General features: G+C 41.8%; 1 protein-coding gene across 1 annotated transcript in view; it reads right to left on the minus strand.

Moving 5' to 3' along the window:
• Positions 1–13,627, minus strand: part of LOC139692734 (uncharacterized) — a 584,638-nt gene extending 571,011 nt beyond the window's left edge. Inside the window, exons 1-2 of the mRNA XM_071590978.1 lie at positions 13,481–13,627; positions 3,761–5,471 (exon numbers count right to left, since the gene is read on the minus strand). Of these exons, the coding sequence (XP_071447079.1) occupies positions 3,761–4,556 (796 nt within the window). The 5' untranslated portion in view covers positions 4,557–5,471; positions 13,481–13,627. The remainder of the gene's footprint in view (positions 1–3,760; positions 5,472–13,480) is intronic.
• Between the last annotated feature and the right edge of the window lie 4,351 nt (positions 13,628–17,978).

Consider the following 17,978-nt stretch of genomic DNA (forward strand, 5'->3'; position numbering starts at 1 on the left):
GAGCTTGCCATTTCTCTCCTTTTCCATGGTAAACCGGATGTTCGGGTGCTGGTTGTTGGAATTTACGCAGTCATGACTGGTGATGAAACCTGGTTGTTTAAATACCACCCATAAACAAAACGCCAAAGCTCTGAGCGGCACACCGACCAGTTCCCAAAGCCTAAAATGGCAAGAATGAGCAAATTAAATATGAAAACGATACTCATCGTCTTTTTCGACAGTAAAAAAGTGCTCCATTAGGAGTTTGTTCCTCAGGGACAGACAGTCAACGCTGCCTACTACGTGGAGGCGCTGGAAAGACTCCGAAAAAGGGTCATCAGGGCGAGAAAAGATATCTCCGCTACCTGGCAACTCCATCACGACAACGCATTACGAGTCCGCGAGTTCCTGGCCAAACACTAGGCCCCAACGCTACCCAACCCCCCCTATAAGTTCTGAAGTCGCCCCAGCAGAATTCTGTTTGTTCCCTCGGATTAAGGCTGTCCTGAAAGGAATCCGTTTTTGGTCCATAGACGAGATCCAATCAGCTGGGACGAAGACCTTGCGATAGGTCCCCAAAAACGCCTTCCAGGGCGCGTACCTGCCATGGCAGAGTCGCTGGAAAAATGCGTAGAGGCCCAAGAAGAATTTAAAGTGTGTGCGCAAATTTTTTCTATAAATTACTTTTGAAAAATAATTGCATTGCTCTCGGTGCACACCCTGCTCATGTGTACAAATGGGCTCTTTTGGAAACGACAATTTAAACAACATTGATCTGATTACACAAAACTATACACATAGCATGCATCAAAATAAAAAGGATAGGAAACTTAGACCAGATTTCAATTACATTTGGCCCTGTGGAAGAGAAATTTGAGTCTATAAGTTTCACCGATTTCTTCATGTGAAAATTCGTGATTTAAAGCATTATTCTTTTAAATTCGTGCTTCAATTCCACTTTTGCATTCACCCTGATCAGACTCTTTTACCGTAAACTAATTTTTTATGAAATATTTCGCTCTCTTTTTCAAGTCATTATTGATTTTATAATCGAACAACAACTAGCAGGTAGCATTGTGGGAAAAGTATTGGTTTGGGAAAAAATGTTTGGAATTTCGTGCTTGCGTGTTTATGATAAACGCAAGTAGGAGTTCAGTATTATCAATTTCCTCTTCAAGGATAAAAATTGGAGACCAAACAACGCTTTGCCCAAAAACAACAGTTTCTTTTACAGTTCTCAGGAATCAGTTTCAACTTGCTAAAGAACTGAATTCATTCGTCATCCTAATGTCATTAATGCACTTTCAATGAATAGTCAAATATTGTTTGAAGACATTTTCAATTTGCTCTCATATCTGTCCTCGCAATTTAAGAATTCAGGTGATCTTTATATTCTGCCAGATTCTCATGACGTTGGCCTTAGAATGATTTATTTTCACTTCACTTGGGAACATTCAAATGAATGCATTGGATACCTTTTAAAACATCGAAACGTTTTACTAACAAATAGAAAAAAGGATTTCGAAGTGTGTATGTAAGTACTGACCAATAAGAATGATTTTTTAATTTTAGTAAATTTTCAATATATGCGGCGGTAATAAGCGGAACGAAAATATCCGGAGTACTACAAAAATCGATAAGTATATTTTATGAGGATTGCACTCTGGTGTAGCTCAGATTTTAAAATACTTAACTCACTAAAGAATTATAAACGCAATACTATATAACATCTTTTAGACTAAAAAGTGTAGATTTATTATGTCGAAGCGAAATTAGTAGGCAGTGATATGCTTTCCATAATTTAGTAGACAAAGTTAGTGTTCCCGTTTCAACATCTTCAAGGATAGTTTCCTCAGAACGCAAGTCCGTCCCAAAGAGCCCGGCTTGACAGTAAAGTTCCCAATAAGGTCCCACTCGTCGAATAATGGCATCAATTTCGATAAGTCATATCAATACAGCCTCGTACAATCGTCAACGGATATATCCTTTAATGGAGTTGTCTACGGGCTTCATGAAATTTTAACCAAGGTTTAATGAAATTTAATTTTAATTAAAATTTAACCAAGAACACTTTAACAAGACCAGTGATAGCTGCAGCTGTGGGATGTCAACAGCAGCAAAACGGAGGATCAGAGCCAGGAATAAGAAAACTCAAATATGAAAAGTGATACACTTCAATTCGTTCGCCAAAATGCGGCCTAAGATTAACTCAAACAATTCATTTAAAAATGAACCGAGTTCAATATGTAAAGAAAACTCAAAATTTGGTCAAAACGCAAAGAAAGCGTTTGCTCATACATGTAACATGAAGCTTATGGTGGCTATTTGGTAAATGAAGAATTTTATTCAAATTTTGGCAGATAGAACTAGAAAATAAGCAACAAATAGTATAGCATGATATATTTTAAAATATAGTATAGCACTTATAAAAATTTCAATTTGTTCCTCGATAGACCGTTGCAGTGCTCGGGTGAGTTATTGAGGTTTACGGTTTCCCTCGACGTTGGTATCATAATGATAACGACGTTTCGCCTACTCCACAGCTGGCAGCGTCAGGCTAAGCTAGGCTGAAGGCGACTTCAGCTTGACTCCATAGGTCATTAGGTGATAAAAGACCATTTACATGATGCCGACGCGGGGAAACCCGCAAATCTGCCAAAATCAGTGAACAGGCATGATCGTAATTGGATATATGGCAATACATAGAATACCTAGGATGGTAGACATGCGCTCTTGTCATTGGTCACATTGAACCACACTGGTTCTATCGTGCACCGAGGATGTTAAGAACTTCGCGATTCGAAAAAACCTAATCCTCCGACGTTTCCACCTGGCGGGAGAAGCACAAAAAACATTCTTCAACAATAATAATTCCGAAAATTGAAAAAATAGGGTTAAAAATTAGATGCAAATGTCAGGCTGGAAAGTATGATGGACGCTGAAGATAAAGTGGAGCCAGGGCGTGGGAACAAGCTCAGGTATATGAGTTAACGAACGTGGCAGTCCTCGTTGACTCTGGCATCAAAAGACCTCACTCAACCCCACAACGGCTGACATTCTATCTATAACTTGAGTTTATTTAAGCTAATCCGCTTTTATGGGTGATTTTTCCAAAGAGTGTGACTCAAATGAAATAATTGGCAATAACAATAATCCCCGCCTATTAACGAACCCACAGGAAACACAATTACCAAAGAAATAACCTTTTCTACACTAGAGATCCGGAAATGAATATTTACCGAATTTGGTGTCGTGTGAGGATGCAAAACGACCAACTGTAATGAACAATTGTCTCCATTCTTTTACCGTGATTCATTGAATATTTGAACGGACAGAAGACACAAACCGTAAGTTTCACCTGACATCCAAATTAACGCGACGGTTCCAGATTTAGATATCTCTCATACCGACATACGATTGGGGTAATGACACATGATCAACATCATTGCTGAAGAGACTTCCTTCCAATTTATGGAAGTGATTAAATCTCTTGCATAAATTGATAAGATGTCTCTTTAGCAATGATATTGAAAACGTGTTATCACATCATCACACAAGGGTAGGCGAGATCAAGTCAATAAAATAAGACGAATAAGTGTAGGACAGATAGATTTAAAATTTAATTTTTTCTACGATCAGAATAACATTGTTCGGCCACGATAGGAATCATATTCGGGTCAAAATTAGCCTAGTGTTTATTTCCCTGGCATTCAACCTAGCAGTGGCATGCAGGGTACTGAAATATCTGGAATAAATATGTAGAGACCAAAATGGTACTCACCTATGGTGGTGAGCACCGTCAGAGAGTAGAGGAAGGCCCTGGCGAAGTTCCAGTCGTGTTGCGCGTGGTGCAGCGGCGCATCCCTGATCATCCCAGCCGAGCCGAGGGGCCGCGCCGGGAGCGGCCCGCCTCGACCCGGCGGCGGCCCCCACTCCTCCGCCAGCCTCTGCACTAGGAACTCCTGGAACTTGGCCACCTCCTCGGCCGCCAGACGCGTCCAATTCTCGCGGTAGAGAATGTTGAGGCTCACCGTGATGTCCCAGATGCTCTCCACGGTCCTCTCGCGCGGCCCCGCGCTCACCCCGAGCAACCACGGTGACGAACCCAGCGAGGAGGAGGGCGAGGCGGGGGGCGGCCCGCCGTCCCCGCGACCCACCGCCGAGCTCCCGTTTAGCCGCCTGGGCGTCGGGGGCTCCGGCTGGTGCGACCCTCTGCGGGCCTCCACCTCCGCCCCGCCCTCGATGGCCATGAATATGAAGGACCCTAGCAGGGTGTACGAGAGCAGGAGGGCACACACGCCGAGGTTGCTGCACAGGCCGTGGGCGAGGCCTCGGCAGCACCGCCGCCGGCACTTGCCGCCCCCGGCGCCCTCCGAATCCCGAGAGGAAGGGCTTTTGTCCGCTGGACGGGGAACGTGCTTGGACGGGTCCCCGTACGGCTGGATCTTGGTGGTCTCCTGATGCAGCGTGTGGTGCGGGTGGTGCGCGGGGTGAGCCACGTATTGGTGCGGGGGCGGGGGATGGTGGTAGGGGTCGTAGCGGAAGCTGCGCCCAACCGCCGCCGCGGATTTCTCCATCTTCCGGTTGGTCACGACCGGGGTTGCCTCAAGTGACTTCGAGTCGACCTCGCGCTGCCTAGGGATTCAAAGTCCTGCTTCGCCGGACTCCCCTCCGCCTCCCGCCCTCTGGCTCTCTCGCCCGTCGTTCACTCGGACCCGACGCCCTGGGTGCCCTCCACAGAGTGGTCACCACTGGGATTCGGGTGGGAAGCGTTCGCTCTGGGGAGAGGCCCCTGGGGATGGCTCTGAGCGGGGGACGACATCACAGTCCCGCATTCTCACTGGCCCTGCTCCAAACCACTTGCCGAGACTACAGGTGGAGGAGGATTTTTCGCCTTCGAAGTTTTCCCTTTCGCTCACCGGCTAATTTCTCCTTTTTATTTCTCTCTCAAATTTTAGCAGAGAGACACCAAGGTCGGAAGGTGAAACCAAGGACGTATTCCACCTTCTACGCGTGTGTGGGTGTATATAACGGTTGTCTGTTTTTCACTTTTTTGAGCAAATATTTCGGTCTAGTTTCCCGTTTCTACCTCTCCTTCACTTAATTCCCTTTTTTCTTGGAGTTTAAACTGTTAAAAAGGTCACTCACTCCCGCGCAATGGTCACTCCAGGCTCTGGTCTGATCGTCGTCGCGAGGTCACATATCAAGGAGAAAGGCTTTTGCGGTGAGTGGGGGTCAGGGGCGCGGGATGGCCTGGAACTCTCCGGGGAAACGGCGGAGCTTGGGGAAACTCCGTGCCTGGATACTAGTATTCAGCCCGTTGTCGTCGGCATCCCAAGGCGCCACAAGTATGAAAACACGCCGGCAAACAGGCGCAATTCACTGCAAGTGACGCATTGAATGCAGCGAGGCGGTGACCGATATCAACGGCCCAAGAGATACCGCACACCGTGTCGCCGCTGAGTTGCCTGAGGAACACCGGCGAGGGAGCGCTGGAAAGAGAGGGCGAGATTCGCATTAGAATTGCGGGCAATGAAACGAGCGAAATTATTATTAGCTCTAATTCTATTAAATATCAGGGGAAATGTTAATTATTAATGCATTCACAGAAGCACTTTCAAACACACAACGCATTCATACAAACACTAATGTCACGCTCATCTCGCCATTGAAATGAAATAGCTTTGGGGTAAATCCTCCTAAAATGTCATCGCCCATCTTTCCCTGGACAATAAAGAGGTAATAACGTGAGCATCAGGAATGAGATCAAAAGTGAATTGAAATGGCCGACGCTTAATTCAACTAATTGCTATTACTTAGGTCACTTTTCTATTTTCGTGCACTTGATGAACTGCTTCTGATAGCGAAATAAACACTCGGTCCCTGTCATGGTCCACCAAAGGGTTAGAATGGGCGTTTGAAACAAGCCCTTTTGTTGTATTCATTGAACTGGGAACATTCTTCCTCGTAAGCATGGAGCGTCTAAACCCAGCCGTGCTATCAGTCATCCTAAAGGAAAATACTTATGAAACACCAAACACGGCATAAACATTGGACTCCTACTTTCAAATAAATAAACTTTTTTCGTTTACGTGCCATAATTGAAGTTTAAATCCTCCTATTCATACTTGAAACGAAACGAATAGAAAATCGTTTCTCATCGCCTCAAACGGAATTTGAAGAAAATTACCAGAGGAAATCATTTTGGACCTCTTTATTTTCCACTTAAGAAAAATATCAACCTTGCAGTACACTCTTAGCCTTCTAACTGCATTTGAATTAAGGTATTAGCGGAGCAATTCTTGAAAGTGGTTTGCGACCGCCTCCGCTTGATTACGGCAGTAATTGAGGCAGTAGTCCGCCATGGTCTTCCTCGACATTACGGGAAAGGCGGGCAATATTGGAGGGATATAATAAGGCATTGAGTATGGAGCCCAACTTTTAACTAGAACAATTCCTTTTTTAACACTGTATCAATTAAGAAAAACAACAGTTATAATTGAGTGATAATTTAATCGTATCTACATGTATAGTGACTATTAGTATTGTCGCACGCAAAATTATTTTCCACTCGTGAATACCTTGAGTTGAAATTCTTTCTCAAACCTCGATGTTAGTTCTGCAAGAGAAATCGTTTGCTTATAGTCGTTAAATTTATATGACAATTCGATAATACGAATCTCGTTTTCGTGTACTCTGAATAATTTTTTAAACAATTATTTCGACGCTTGAGATCAGAATTTCAAAAAAGCAAAAATATTTTTACACGTATATATTTGCTGCTAGTAACACATTCCACTTATTTATCACCATGAACCAGCCCAGCAATCAAATTTGGAAGAGAACATTGATAAAATTCAAATAAATGGATATTTTTAACTCTGATTTTGATCGTAGATGTCCTTAGGCTCTTTTGCCTATCTGGGATGACAATTAGAGCGAGATTGACAATGATAATAACGATCAAACCGTTGGTCGATTTAAAATTAAAATCTGTGGGAAAAATTAAACAGGCGTTTTAAATGTAATCGACGCATTATGAAATGTTTTTACAAGTTTCTCCTGGGAAATGCCATCATCAATTTAATTGGGTTCGGATTATATATTCCCTGTGTGGCATAATCAAACTAAAATTTTACTTTTTTATTTATACAACGTTGAACATGAGATGCTTACACTCCCTCAATTTACACACGTAATAAGGATTTTAGTTCGTTTATAACTATTTTTTTAGAGTACTTTGCTAATTTCACAAATAAAATCTTTTTCTCGCGGTATAAACCTTCTCGTTAATCTCGACGAACAAAAAATGGGACGAACAAACGCAAATTTTGTTAATATTGAATGGAGACGCAGGGATGTACACAGCGAGGGAGAGAGAGGGCCGACAGAATTAAATTTTCCGACCCTGCACTATAAGAGCTTACCGATCCGCAAGGCAAGGCGAGACACGGGAAGGGAAGGGGCGCGCGTACTCGGGTCCCGGGGGAGCGAAGGCTCGGAGGCAGGTACGTAATAATGCAGCGTTGAACTCATCGGCGGCGGGGACGGACGGGAGACAGTTTATTCCACTCTCGGCTTTGGGAATCAAGCAATGCGGTGAAAGATTGGGCTGAAGCCGGCGGCAGGAGGAGGGGCAGGGGAGAGGTGGGAGCGGGCAAAGGGAAGAGGGTTAAGGAGGGGAGAGGGGAGGAGGGCGGGATTATTCGGCAGACAAAAGCACTCGCTGCGCGGGGACAGAGTTGAAGGCGTTTTGAAGTTGGCAGCCGGGGACCCGAGTTGCTGGCGGCAGGAGTGGAGGGGATCGGCGGGTGGCAGGAGGTGGGGGAAAGCGGGCGCTGGAAAGGGCAAGGGAAAATGGACAAGGGACCCGGAAGGAATAGAACGGGGACGAAATGAAACCTAAGCTGCGCATGTGGGAGTGAATCAATTCGCGGAGCCTTATTTCAGATCTTGCGAGCGACGCTTGGAATGCGCTCAGGAATCAACTAACCGAGAAGTGGGTGGGAGAGAGACGCCGACAGCACCGAAAATATTATCGAGGCACAGTTTATAACTTTTTCTGGTTCATTAACACCGGATACGTACGTAATATCGAAACAAATATATTTCAAACACTCCACTTTCCACAGTTTACGTTTTTTCCAAATAACAATAATTAATTTTTAACAAGCCGTCAAGTTCTAAGCTTAGTTTATATTTTTTTAACTATTAAATTGTTCCATGAGATGTCTGATACTTTGCATTTAATATTATGAAATAATTGAAACATATACAGATAGTTAGTTCAATAGAAATGCACACAGCATTGTTGGGGTTTATTGGAATTTTTCATTCGCTAACTGCTTCCATTTTTTTAATTGATTGGGCATAAAATCTGTAATTCGTTTCATTATCTATATTTAGATAGATGCAATAGATATATAGGTAGATACATGATAGGTTTTCCGTCACAGTTATGTTATTTAAGCGACATTCTGACAATTGATTCCACAAAACATGGTCAATGATTCAACGCTGAAACTTTCGGCCTTTCCATTTTATGAGGATCCTTGTGACATTATCGTTAATTACGCGGATTCTTTCCATATCGCTATAGCTTGCAAACTATATCACACAGATTGACATCATAGTCTCAACTTTTGGTTATGGGAAATAGCATTATGATATTCAGTAAACCTGCTTACTGTAAAGATGCTTAATTCGCCATGACCCCATTTTTGCTCCCCAGTAATTTGGCAATGTTCACGTTGATCGTGAAGAAGAAATAGTCCAATATAATAAAACTTAATAATGGCACATAAATTTAATAACACTGCATGTAGCATAAATGCCGAGAGAGTAGATATTACAACCCACAATTAAAACATAAACTTTCAAGAACGTTTAAATAGAAAAATTGAAATTTTGAACTCCGAAGTTTCGTTCAAGGGAGTTAATCGGAAATCCAACGGCTTTCTGAGAACCGAATGCGTAGGACAATTTGCAAAATATATAAATTGATGAACGCCAACATAAAATAGTGCGAAAGGGCATCGATACATGCAAGTGTACATTAAGAGACGGCAAAGAATGGCACTGGTACCAAATATACTGTTTAGACGCTGGTGTAGATATATGGATACATCTACACCAAGTCCGATATGGGTACTTTGGATAAACAGATTAAAATCGGGATGATAATTGTCGACGATAAACAACAACTACGGTCGAGAACACAATTGAAATAGTCCATGTTCCAAAATATTTGTATAAAATAGGTGATCACCGATTTAAGGAATAGTTTTGAGGAAACAAAGACTACTCGTCTTACGTAAATCAAAACCTAGAAATTGCAGAGCTGAAGACGATGCTTGAAGCATGTACGCAAAAGGAAAAGAACGAAAACAAAGAAATGGAAAGTAGAAAATCTCCAATTTTATTGAAAAAATTCATGTATGTTTGGGAAAGAGTGTATCAAATTGTCGGACCGAAATAAAGAGTTAAACAATGGAACGATACTAAAAGTAGCATTGTGAAGGTAATAGAACAAGAGCCAATAGTAAATTATATAGAATGAACGAATAAGAGAAAGTGTAAATGTTGACAGTTCAGGAAACGGGAGACAGCAACAACTAAAGCAGAAGCTGAATAATTAACAAGGAATGCATACAAAGAGCCGGGACACAAATAAAAGTGAGTTGAGAAATTGGAGGAGGCAAGGAAACTGGAGTAATTGTACACGGCTGTACAGAATATGGGGAGGGGGTGGGGGCGGAGACATAAGTATTTGTGTATTAAGGATGTCTCATTCATAAAAATGGGAAAGATTGTGCATCATAGTTTTTATTTGTATCAAGAAGATATATTAGGACAATCCCCGACAAAGTTTACGTACGGGGTCATTCATCTGTGTGAATGTGAAACATGACCTAGGGAAAGAAAGAAGGAAAGTACTCAGACCTGTTGGTGGGAGCGGAGGGTATATAATGTAGTCGGATACGGTTAGGAATTGAGGAGGCAATGCGAGCATCGGAGAGGAAACAGGGACGTATATTGAAAAGTTCAAGGATGAGAAAGGCAAACACGGAGTGCAAAACGACCATCAGGGGCGGGAGATGGTTAAAGAAAGGAAGATTATCGGGAAGAGGGAGGCAAATTGTGTGTGGAGAGAGACATCGAGGTCGAAGGGGAAAGAGCAAGAAATTAAAGAAGAGGTAAAAGATAAAAGCACTCGGTGATAAAACTATTAGTGAGACTTAACAGACGACAGAATCATCTATGGTAATGATCGTCTTCGATATTAAAATAAAAAGGATATCATTATGATGATTAAATCGACGATAAACCCCAAGAAAAACATTATCGATACGCACCTTTTTAGAGAAACACTTCCATTTCACGACAAAGAACATTCTCCCCTCTAGTTGCTAGATTTTATGGACATTATTACTGACACTCATAATGGTCCTGGCAAGAAATATTTCTCGATATAATTGATGTAGCCGAAATTATTGATCAATATTCTGTACAGTTGCGCCACGTCAATACGCCGTCGCAAACTCGATATTTCTTTGATTACGACGGTCGAAACTGAATATCGCACAAACCTAGACGCGAGAGCGAGTGCATAAGTTACCCCGGCCAAAACAGAGGGGGGGGTAGAGAGCGAGAGGAGGGGACGTGAGTCACTCCAACCCGCCAATGGGCGCTCGAGGGAAATCCGCTGAGCAGGGGATCCGTGAGCATGGCGCGACCATCAGTGTCCTTCAGCCGAGTCGAGGGTATATCAGCTGTCTCAGGCACGGGGAGGAGGGGGGATGAATGAGGGAAAGGGGAGGGTGAGGGAGGGCGTGGCTTCCAAGTCGCGGAGAGGGCCCAAGCTGCTCCAGTTATCCGACGATGTTCCGAACTAAACTCCCTCGCTATGCGCTGCAGGCGCACAGTTTCAAAACTTGCCTCGGGCGGAGAACCATCCTTCGGCGCCACCGGTTACACGCTGCGGAGGAGTCCAGAACGAAACATTTCCCGGGCGGGAGCGACATCCGGAAAGAGTGGCAAAATAACAGGGGGCCGAGGGAATGTCTCTCTCTCTCCCTAGAAACTCAAGTCCTCGTCATTTGGAGAACACGTATTTCCTGACGACTGGAAGATTTAAAAGCCAATCCACCAATTGTGGCGTATTACGCAGAACGGAAATTTTTGCGTCAGATCAAAAATGGACTGATAGAATAAAAATTAAATCATAAAGAAATCAGCATTTGAAATTCATTATTCGAAAAAACCTATTCAAGAAGATTTTGATTCTCTTTCATAAATAGAGCATAGCTTTCAGAGTAACGGATTGGAAGAAAAGACATCTCCGGTAGGAATCAATAAAAAAATATTAGTAGCGAATAAGTTTCAACGAATTACGATATACTTAAGCTATGATTTATTATTGATTGTTTACTCCGAAAGTCCCAGGATTTCCTCAATGAAGGACACTTTTTAGGCAATGCATTTCATATCAAGTTGAATTTACAAAGTAAATTTCCTTTCTAGCGTTTAGTGACCCGCAAAAAAACAACATATATAATGTACCAACGATACAACCAATGTTTTTCTATCTCAGGTTGAGGACAAAGCGTTAATCCTTAACTAGAGAAATTGCATTCCCTTTTCATTACGAATTTCTCAAGTGTTTTTCATTCCGGTTATATTTTCAAAATATATTTTTGTCTCAATTAAATTCACCAAACAATATATTCTATTGTTTCAGGCTACACTTCGTGGAAGTATTTAATATCCATACTAAAAAGAAAGACCGATTTCCTCGACTTGACAATCACAATTAGGGATAATAGACACGAATTTGCAACTTATAGGAAACCCACTTATACAGACCACATGATTTCTAATCATTCCGCACTACACTTTTCTCACAAACACGCAGCCCTCCACTCCATGATCCACCGCCTCCTACACATCCCCCTTTCCCCCAAAAACTTCAACATTGAACTCGTGAATATCACTAATATAGCTACCAACAATGGTTTCAACCCCAAACTAGTTGACACATAACTACGGAAAAAACAAAAAGCAATGGCCATAAAAAGCATTTTCGTATCACAGCCCGCAGTATCTAAAGATTTTAAGTGGTGCTCGATCCCGTTTCTGGGAGATCTTTCATATAGGATTTCCAACTGCCTACCCACCTCACTCAAAGCAGCCGTCTACCCACCCATAACCCTCTCCAAACTTCTAGCCAATGGAAAAGACACCCAGGATAACCTTCTCAAATCAGGCATTTATAAACTGAAATGCGAGGATTGCAACAGCGTTTATGTCGGTCAGACCGGCAGGAATATCAAGTTACGAGTCAAGGAACACGCTAGGTGTCACAAAAATCAGAATAACAACTCTCTCTTCGCCAAGCATTTACTAGAATTCGACCACAGCAGTGACTTTGTCCCAGAGATATTACACACACTCCCAAAAGGATTAAAAATGGACGCTCTCGAGCAATTAGAGATAAGAAGGCACTTGGTGAACCCCAACACGACACTTTGTAATGAGCAATTATTCCCATACCCCTCCCCACTCCTCTCCGTGAAATTAGCCTGGAAATGGTCAAAACAATCCATCAACGCACCTGCGAGCCCCCACCCCTCTCAAATCCTTCCAACCCTCCCCGCCCCCACTCTGTCCTGAGGGTATATATGCTTGCTCTGTCTGTTTTGCAAATTTGTACCTGATGATGCCGCAAGTCGGTGAAACGCGTTGTACCGTATAATAAAATCTGTGGAAAAGTACGAGTCTTTCTTTTTAGTATGGTCACCAAACAATATTTATCTCTTAATTTGAATTCAGTTTGTTTGTATTTCTCGCATAATTATTACATTTTTTGAAGACGTGTGTTCTTTAATTAGCTAATATTAGCCTGTTATTTCCTTTTTAAAAGTTAAGAGAATGTCCAAAAAATTCATACTGACTTTATATTGTTAGGAAATATTCACTGAATGAATTATTTTGGAGTTAACGAACTATAAAATGGCTTTAATATCTTATTTAATTTTCCATTGTAATTACGGTGAGGTGATATTAATCTTTAAATTAATATTACTCACATACTAAAATAGTTAGCTGCGTCAATACATTTCATTTTACCAAACTGAAAAAGGAATTAAATTAAATGTACCATTACAACATTATTTTGAAACTAATAGTATACTAAATTATTTTTTTGCGCTGAGTTAATACCATTTTAGAGAATAGCATCCTTATAAATGCGCAAGGAAGAATCAAATAAGTTTGCGTTTCCACAGAGTAGAATTTGTATTATCAACTTGTTTAGCTTCGCTCGCAGCATTCATCATCTGGACTCCCTCCTACAGTAAAGCGAAACTAGTTGACCGTAAAAAATCTGCTCTGTGGAAATGCAAACTCATATGATTCTTCCTTGAGCATTAAAATGAAATGGCACGAAGCATCGGCCTCTGCTATTTCTCATGTTTATTAATATTTTTTTAAAAACCCTCACCTTATGCGTGACTGTGATTGCAGTGTTGGTTATTCTTTATCCAATTGTTGACTTCATCATGAGTTCAATCAGCAATGCTAAAACTTCTTATAAGTATGCAGTTATTGCTCTAGACTTTACACTTTTGTCTTTAACTTGGAGTGTACTATTTAGTCACCTGGCAGCGTTCGTAATTTTGCACGGAGAACATTAACATCTCTTCTTCCACTCGGTATGTATATTTAGTCGATAGAAAGTGAACCAAAACACGAAACACTTAGCTAGGAAGAAATTTAATATCAAAGGGACGTAGATTAAAAAACTCTAAGACAAAGAATTAGAAATCTAGATATAGCAAATTTTGACGGTGGCTGAGAATAATTAATTCCGGAATCATTTGGGTCCGCCAAGGTCTAATCACCGAGCAGGAACTATAAAGGTGGCAGCTCTTCCGGATATGGCGTAGCTATTCTGTAAAAAGAAAGAAAAAACTGTCATCTCTTTTTCTCAAACACCACAGAGAAGATCATTATTAAATAGGCTTAATTCTATGGAATATACTTACTCCTGTATAAAACTGGTCAAAGGCCATTACACATTCAAATTTATAAATTTTAGATTCTAATCATAGAGATTTTCTCATTATTGTGCATACATTAGCTGGAAATATAAAAAATTGAAGCTGTTAAATAAAGTGGCATTAAACATACAGGCGCGTGAAATATCCTCCACACAATACAAGAACACTGAGATTCAAATGGGAAGGAAAAAGAGAGAGTGAGTATTGTGGCAGGAGTCATTCAATGTTCAGCGACATAAGGAACGTAAACGGTAAGGTTAGGGAAAAAGTTCCTTCAAACTTTAACGTCATCCACTAAACAATTGGAATATGTGGGTACACGTAATTGTGATGAAAAACACCAGTTTTTAAAACGGTTTAAGACCAGTTTTGGTTCCTATTTTTCATTGCGGAGAATGAGGGGATGCATGGGAAGTAAGGGAATAGTATTGTTCGGGCGCCATAGGGTAACGGCGCACCCTACCGGGCGGTGGAGGGCGTTTGCGCGCGCCAAAGAAGGGGAGACGAGCAATCGGACAATTAGGGGTGCAGCCCCAAGTTGCGCGTTATGCCCTCGCATCGCGGCGAAATTGACAATTCAGCCGCTTTATTCTCACGTTGCGGGAGGAGGTTTTTAAGTGCCAAGAAAGGGTGAGGTGGGCCGGGGGCGTCGTTAGCGTGGAGCCGGGGTTGGACGGGGTTGGCATGACCGCATGAAGGCCATGGGAAGGGAGAGGAATGGAAGGCGGACGGAATGGAGGTGGCGTTGCCAAACTTCTGTGAAGTTGATTCCGAGAAATGGCCACTCAATGATGACGAAACTCCATAAGGTTTCCGGGGATGGCCTCACGTTCAAAACAACCACCTTCGGTAAACCTTGAAATGAGCACTCCTCATTGGCGAAAGACCCGAAATCGAGTATTTGACCTTTAATCGGAATCCTTACTCTAACCTATTTTCGGGGTGAACGACTCCTGCAGGAAGAGTAAATGATCGGATTGAACATTAATTCTGAAAACTCTATCAATAGGTGAGTAGGTTATCGCATTTTAGATTTTACGATAAGCAGCCATTAAACCGTATTACTGGATTAATCGGGAGTACGTAGGCACCCGAGGGAAAAGAAGCGCCCTAAACGGTGGGGAACGTCAAGGTTGTGTTTAAACTCCATGGGGGCAGCAGGAGAAACGGTGGAGGGTTGGTCATCCCGAAAGGAGAAGCAGGAGGAATGTTTCCTCGGGGCAGAGAGGGGGAGCGTGCCAAGGGATGACGGAGGGAATGGAGCTGCAGATAAGATAACTCCCCCTTTTCATTTTTTCGGTTAAAACTTTTTAAAATGCTTTCTCCTCTCCTCTCATCTGGTCCACTCGTATTAAGGAGACGTGAAGCGATAGCGAGTGTGATGAATGGTTGTGGCTCTTGTCGTCGCGATTTTTCTCGTTCATGGCTCAGGATACATTTTTCTCCGACATTAGATTCGCGTAAAGTGCCACCGCTGTTTAGAATTAAGTGAGTCGGAATGAAAGCAAAAATGAATTGGGTAGGAGACTTTTGCGATGTGGTTTTTGAATTAATGATGAAATAAAATGGAAAGAAAGGGAAAGAACTAAGTAACGATACCGGCCCAGTCGGGGAAGAGAGAGTTTTTGAATGCCATTAAAAAAACAGATAAAAACGGCGGTATCATTTTAGGGTATTTGCATGTAGAAAATATTACATAGATGAGAAATTACAAGGCGTACGGAAAGTAGAGAGTTGTCTCTCTCCCTCTCAGGCCTACCTGCCTGCCTGCTGTTTCCAAACTGTCTTTTTGGAGGCGGAGTTGCATGTCCATGTGATACTGAAATTTCCACTCCTACTTTTCGATTCTAATTAGCACGATTTTGGATAGATTTTTACTACATCTGTAGTTACATGCGTATGTTAGTTGATAGTACATGTATCTGCATGCGTGTACGTTAAAATGTTTTGGAATGAATATATACGCCTCTGTGGGTGTAAGTTCACATGTATATGTTGTTTTGCTTGTAGATTTATTATATTTTACTGTGACCCCCGCCCCACGCCCCCTCGGCGGCTTGCGGGATATTATGTTAATGAAGAGAGAAGAACAGAAAAAAAGATTTGTAGGACGGAATGATGGTACCTAGGAAAAATATTTGAATCTGAAGAATGAATTTTGTAAATTATACTCTTGGGGCATATGTGTCATTTTAGGTTGGGACTAGTAGTTAAAAAAAGCTCAGCCCTTGAGGTCTTCACCATTAGGCTACAACCGGAAAATATACAAATATGTTGATAATACCTAATACCACGTATTTTTACTTAAATGAAAATGGTGTATGTACTGCAGAATTCCATGAAAATAAATTTCAGGCGTCGTATCTTTTCCATGCACGTGAAATGAAGATTTCCTGTGAGTTGACAGGAGTGACTCATAAAAGTCTAACGCCAGCTTCACGACGCATACAAAGGTTCCACCATAGGTCTCAGAGTGTCGCTCGTCATTCCCTTCATGAACAGTCGTATATTCGTCCTCTTTGTGGATTTGAAATCATCCTGAAATAGACGCGATCATCAAACGGCATGCCATCATGGCTTTTTTTGCTCGGGAGTATTCTACGGTGACACATGAATTAGCGTAAGTTTAGAGGAGTTCGTGCAGACCCGTTATAGCATTATAGTCCAGTATACGGTAATATCCTTAATTTTCTTTAATCCGTCAAAATTTAATGAGTTCAAAAATAAATTTGCGCTCAAAAAAACGTTCATATTACCCTCTCACATTCTTTAGTTTAGTGATAAATGGTTGCTAAAAAGTCTCTTTAAAAGGAATATTCTGTTTTGACAAGAACTGTAATAAATTGATAAAATACTAGAATAAAGAAAATATTTTAGTCCCGTCTTTGCTAGAAATCCTCAGAAATATTTCATAAATCATAAGGATTTCTAGGGGAAGTAAACGATGATTGTAACAATTTGAATACACTTCGTGTTGGCAAAGGGAAATTCTTTTCAGAAGTTGAGGGAAAGGAATCAAAACGTTGTGTCAATCGCCTGACTTTGTATTTTTTATACCTTTATCAAAAATTTGGAATTTCTAACCATATGTTAATTTTCCCTTTAAAAATCGTTCTTACGATACGTTTTTATGAAGAGTTTCCTACTTATCTGTTAAGTTGTTATTTGAAAACTCGGTTCTACGAAACGTTTCGGTACGATAATCCATCGCATGTTAACGAAATGAAACTTGTACAAAACAAAATTACGAAGTCACAAGCCCCGAGTTACGACGGATTAGTGGCATCATCGGGTGAGTAAAAGAGCAACCCCACTTCCATTCTCAAAAAAGGGATGGGGGAAGAAGAGAGAGAGGAGCTGCTATTTGAAGGTCTAATTTTCCCAAATCGAAATTCCGCCTCAGTAAAAAAGCCAACATAAAGTAACATGTATAACCACTTCGTTGTCTGAATTAATTATTTTAATACGTTAAATAATGTTCTACAAATGGGGACTACTCGGCGGGTTTGAGTAGATTCTCTTGCAGTAAGTGATCTAACAGGGGAATCGCACTCGTCACGGTTTTAATATGACCACACCTAACGCCCATTAACATGCGGTGCAAGAGCGATAAGACCGGATACTGGTTAAGAGGCCTCTCGATAAACAGGGACAACTCGATCTTTGTGGAGGGAGACTCCGCGTGAATGAGAGCAGGTTCTCAGGCGGAATGATAGGTTAGATGAGCTTTCCTTGCGCGAGAAGAAAGCACTTTATCTAACATGCACATACACACACCACTTCTAAGTTCTGTCGAGTACTCCAAACTAGGGAATAATCAGGCCCAGACCTTAAGATAGTCTCCTTACTAACTAACCCCTGAATCTAGAATAAACTTGAAGATAACTAGGTTAGGCCAGGCCATTTCCAAGTCCTAGGTCTTAGACTCCACTGCAGTGT

This window comes from Hetaerina americana, unplaced genomic scaffold (genome assembly GCF_022747635.1).
Source record: "Hetaerina americana unplaced genomic scaffold, ioHetAmer1.1.p SCAF_40, whole genome shotgun sequence".
Classification (NCBI taxonomy): Eukaryota; Metazoa; Arthropoda; class Insecta; order Odonata; family Calopterygidae; genus Hetaerina; species Hetaerina americana.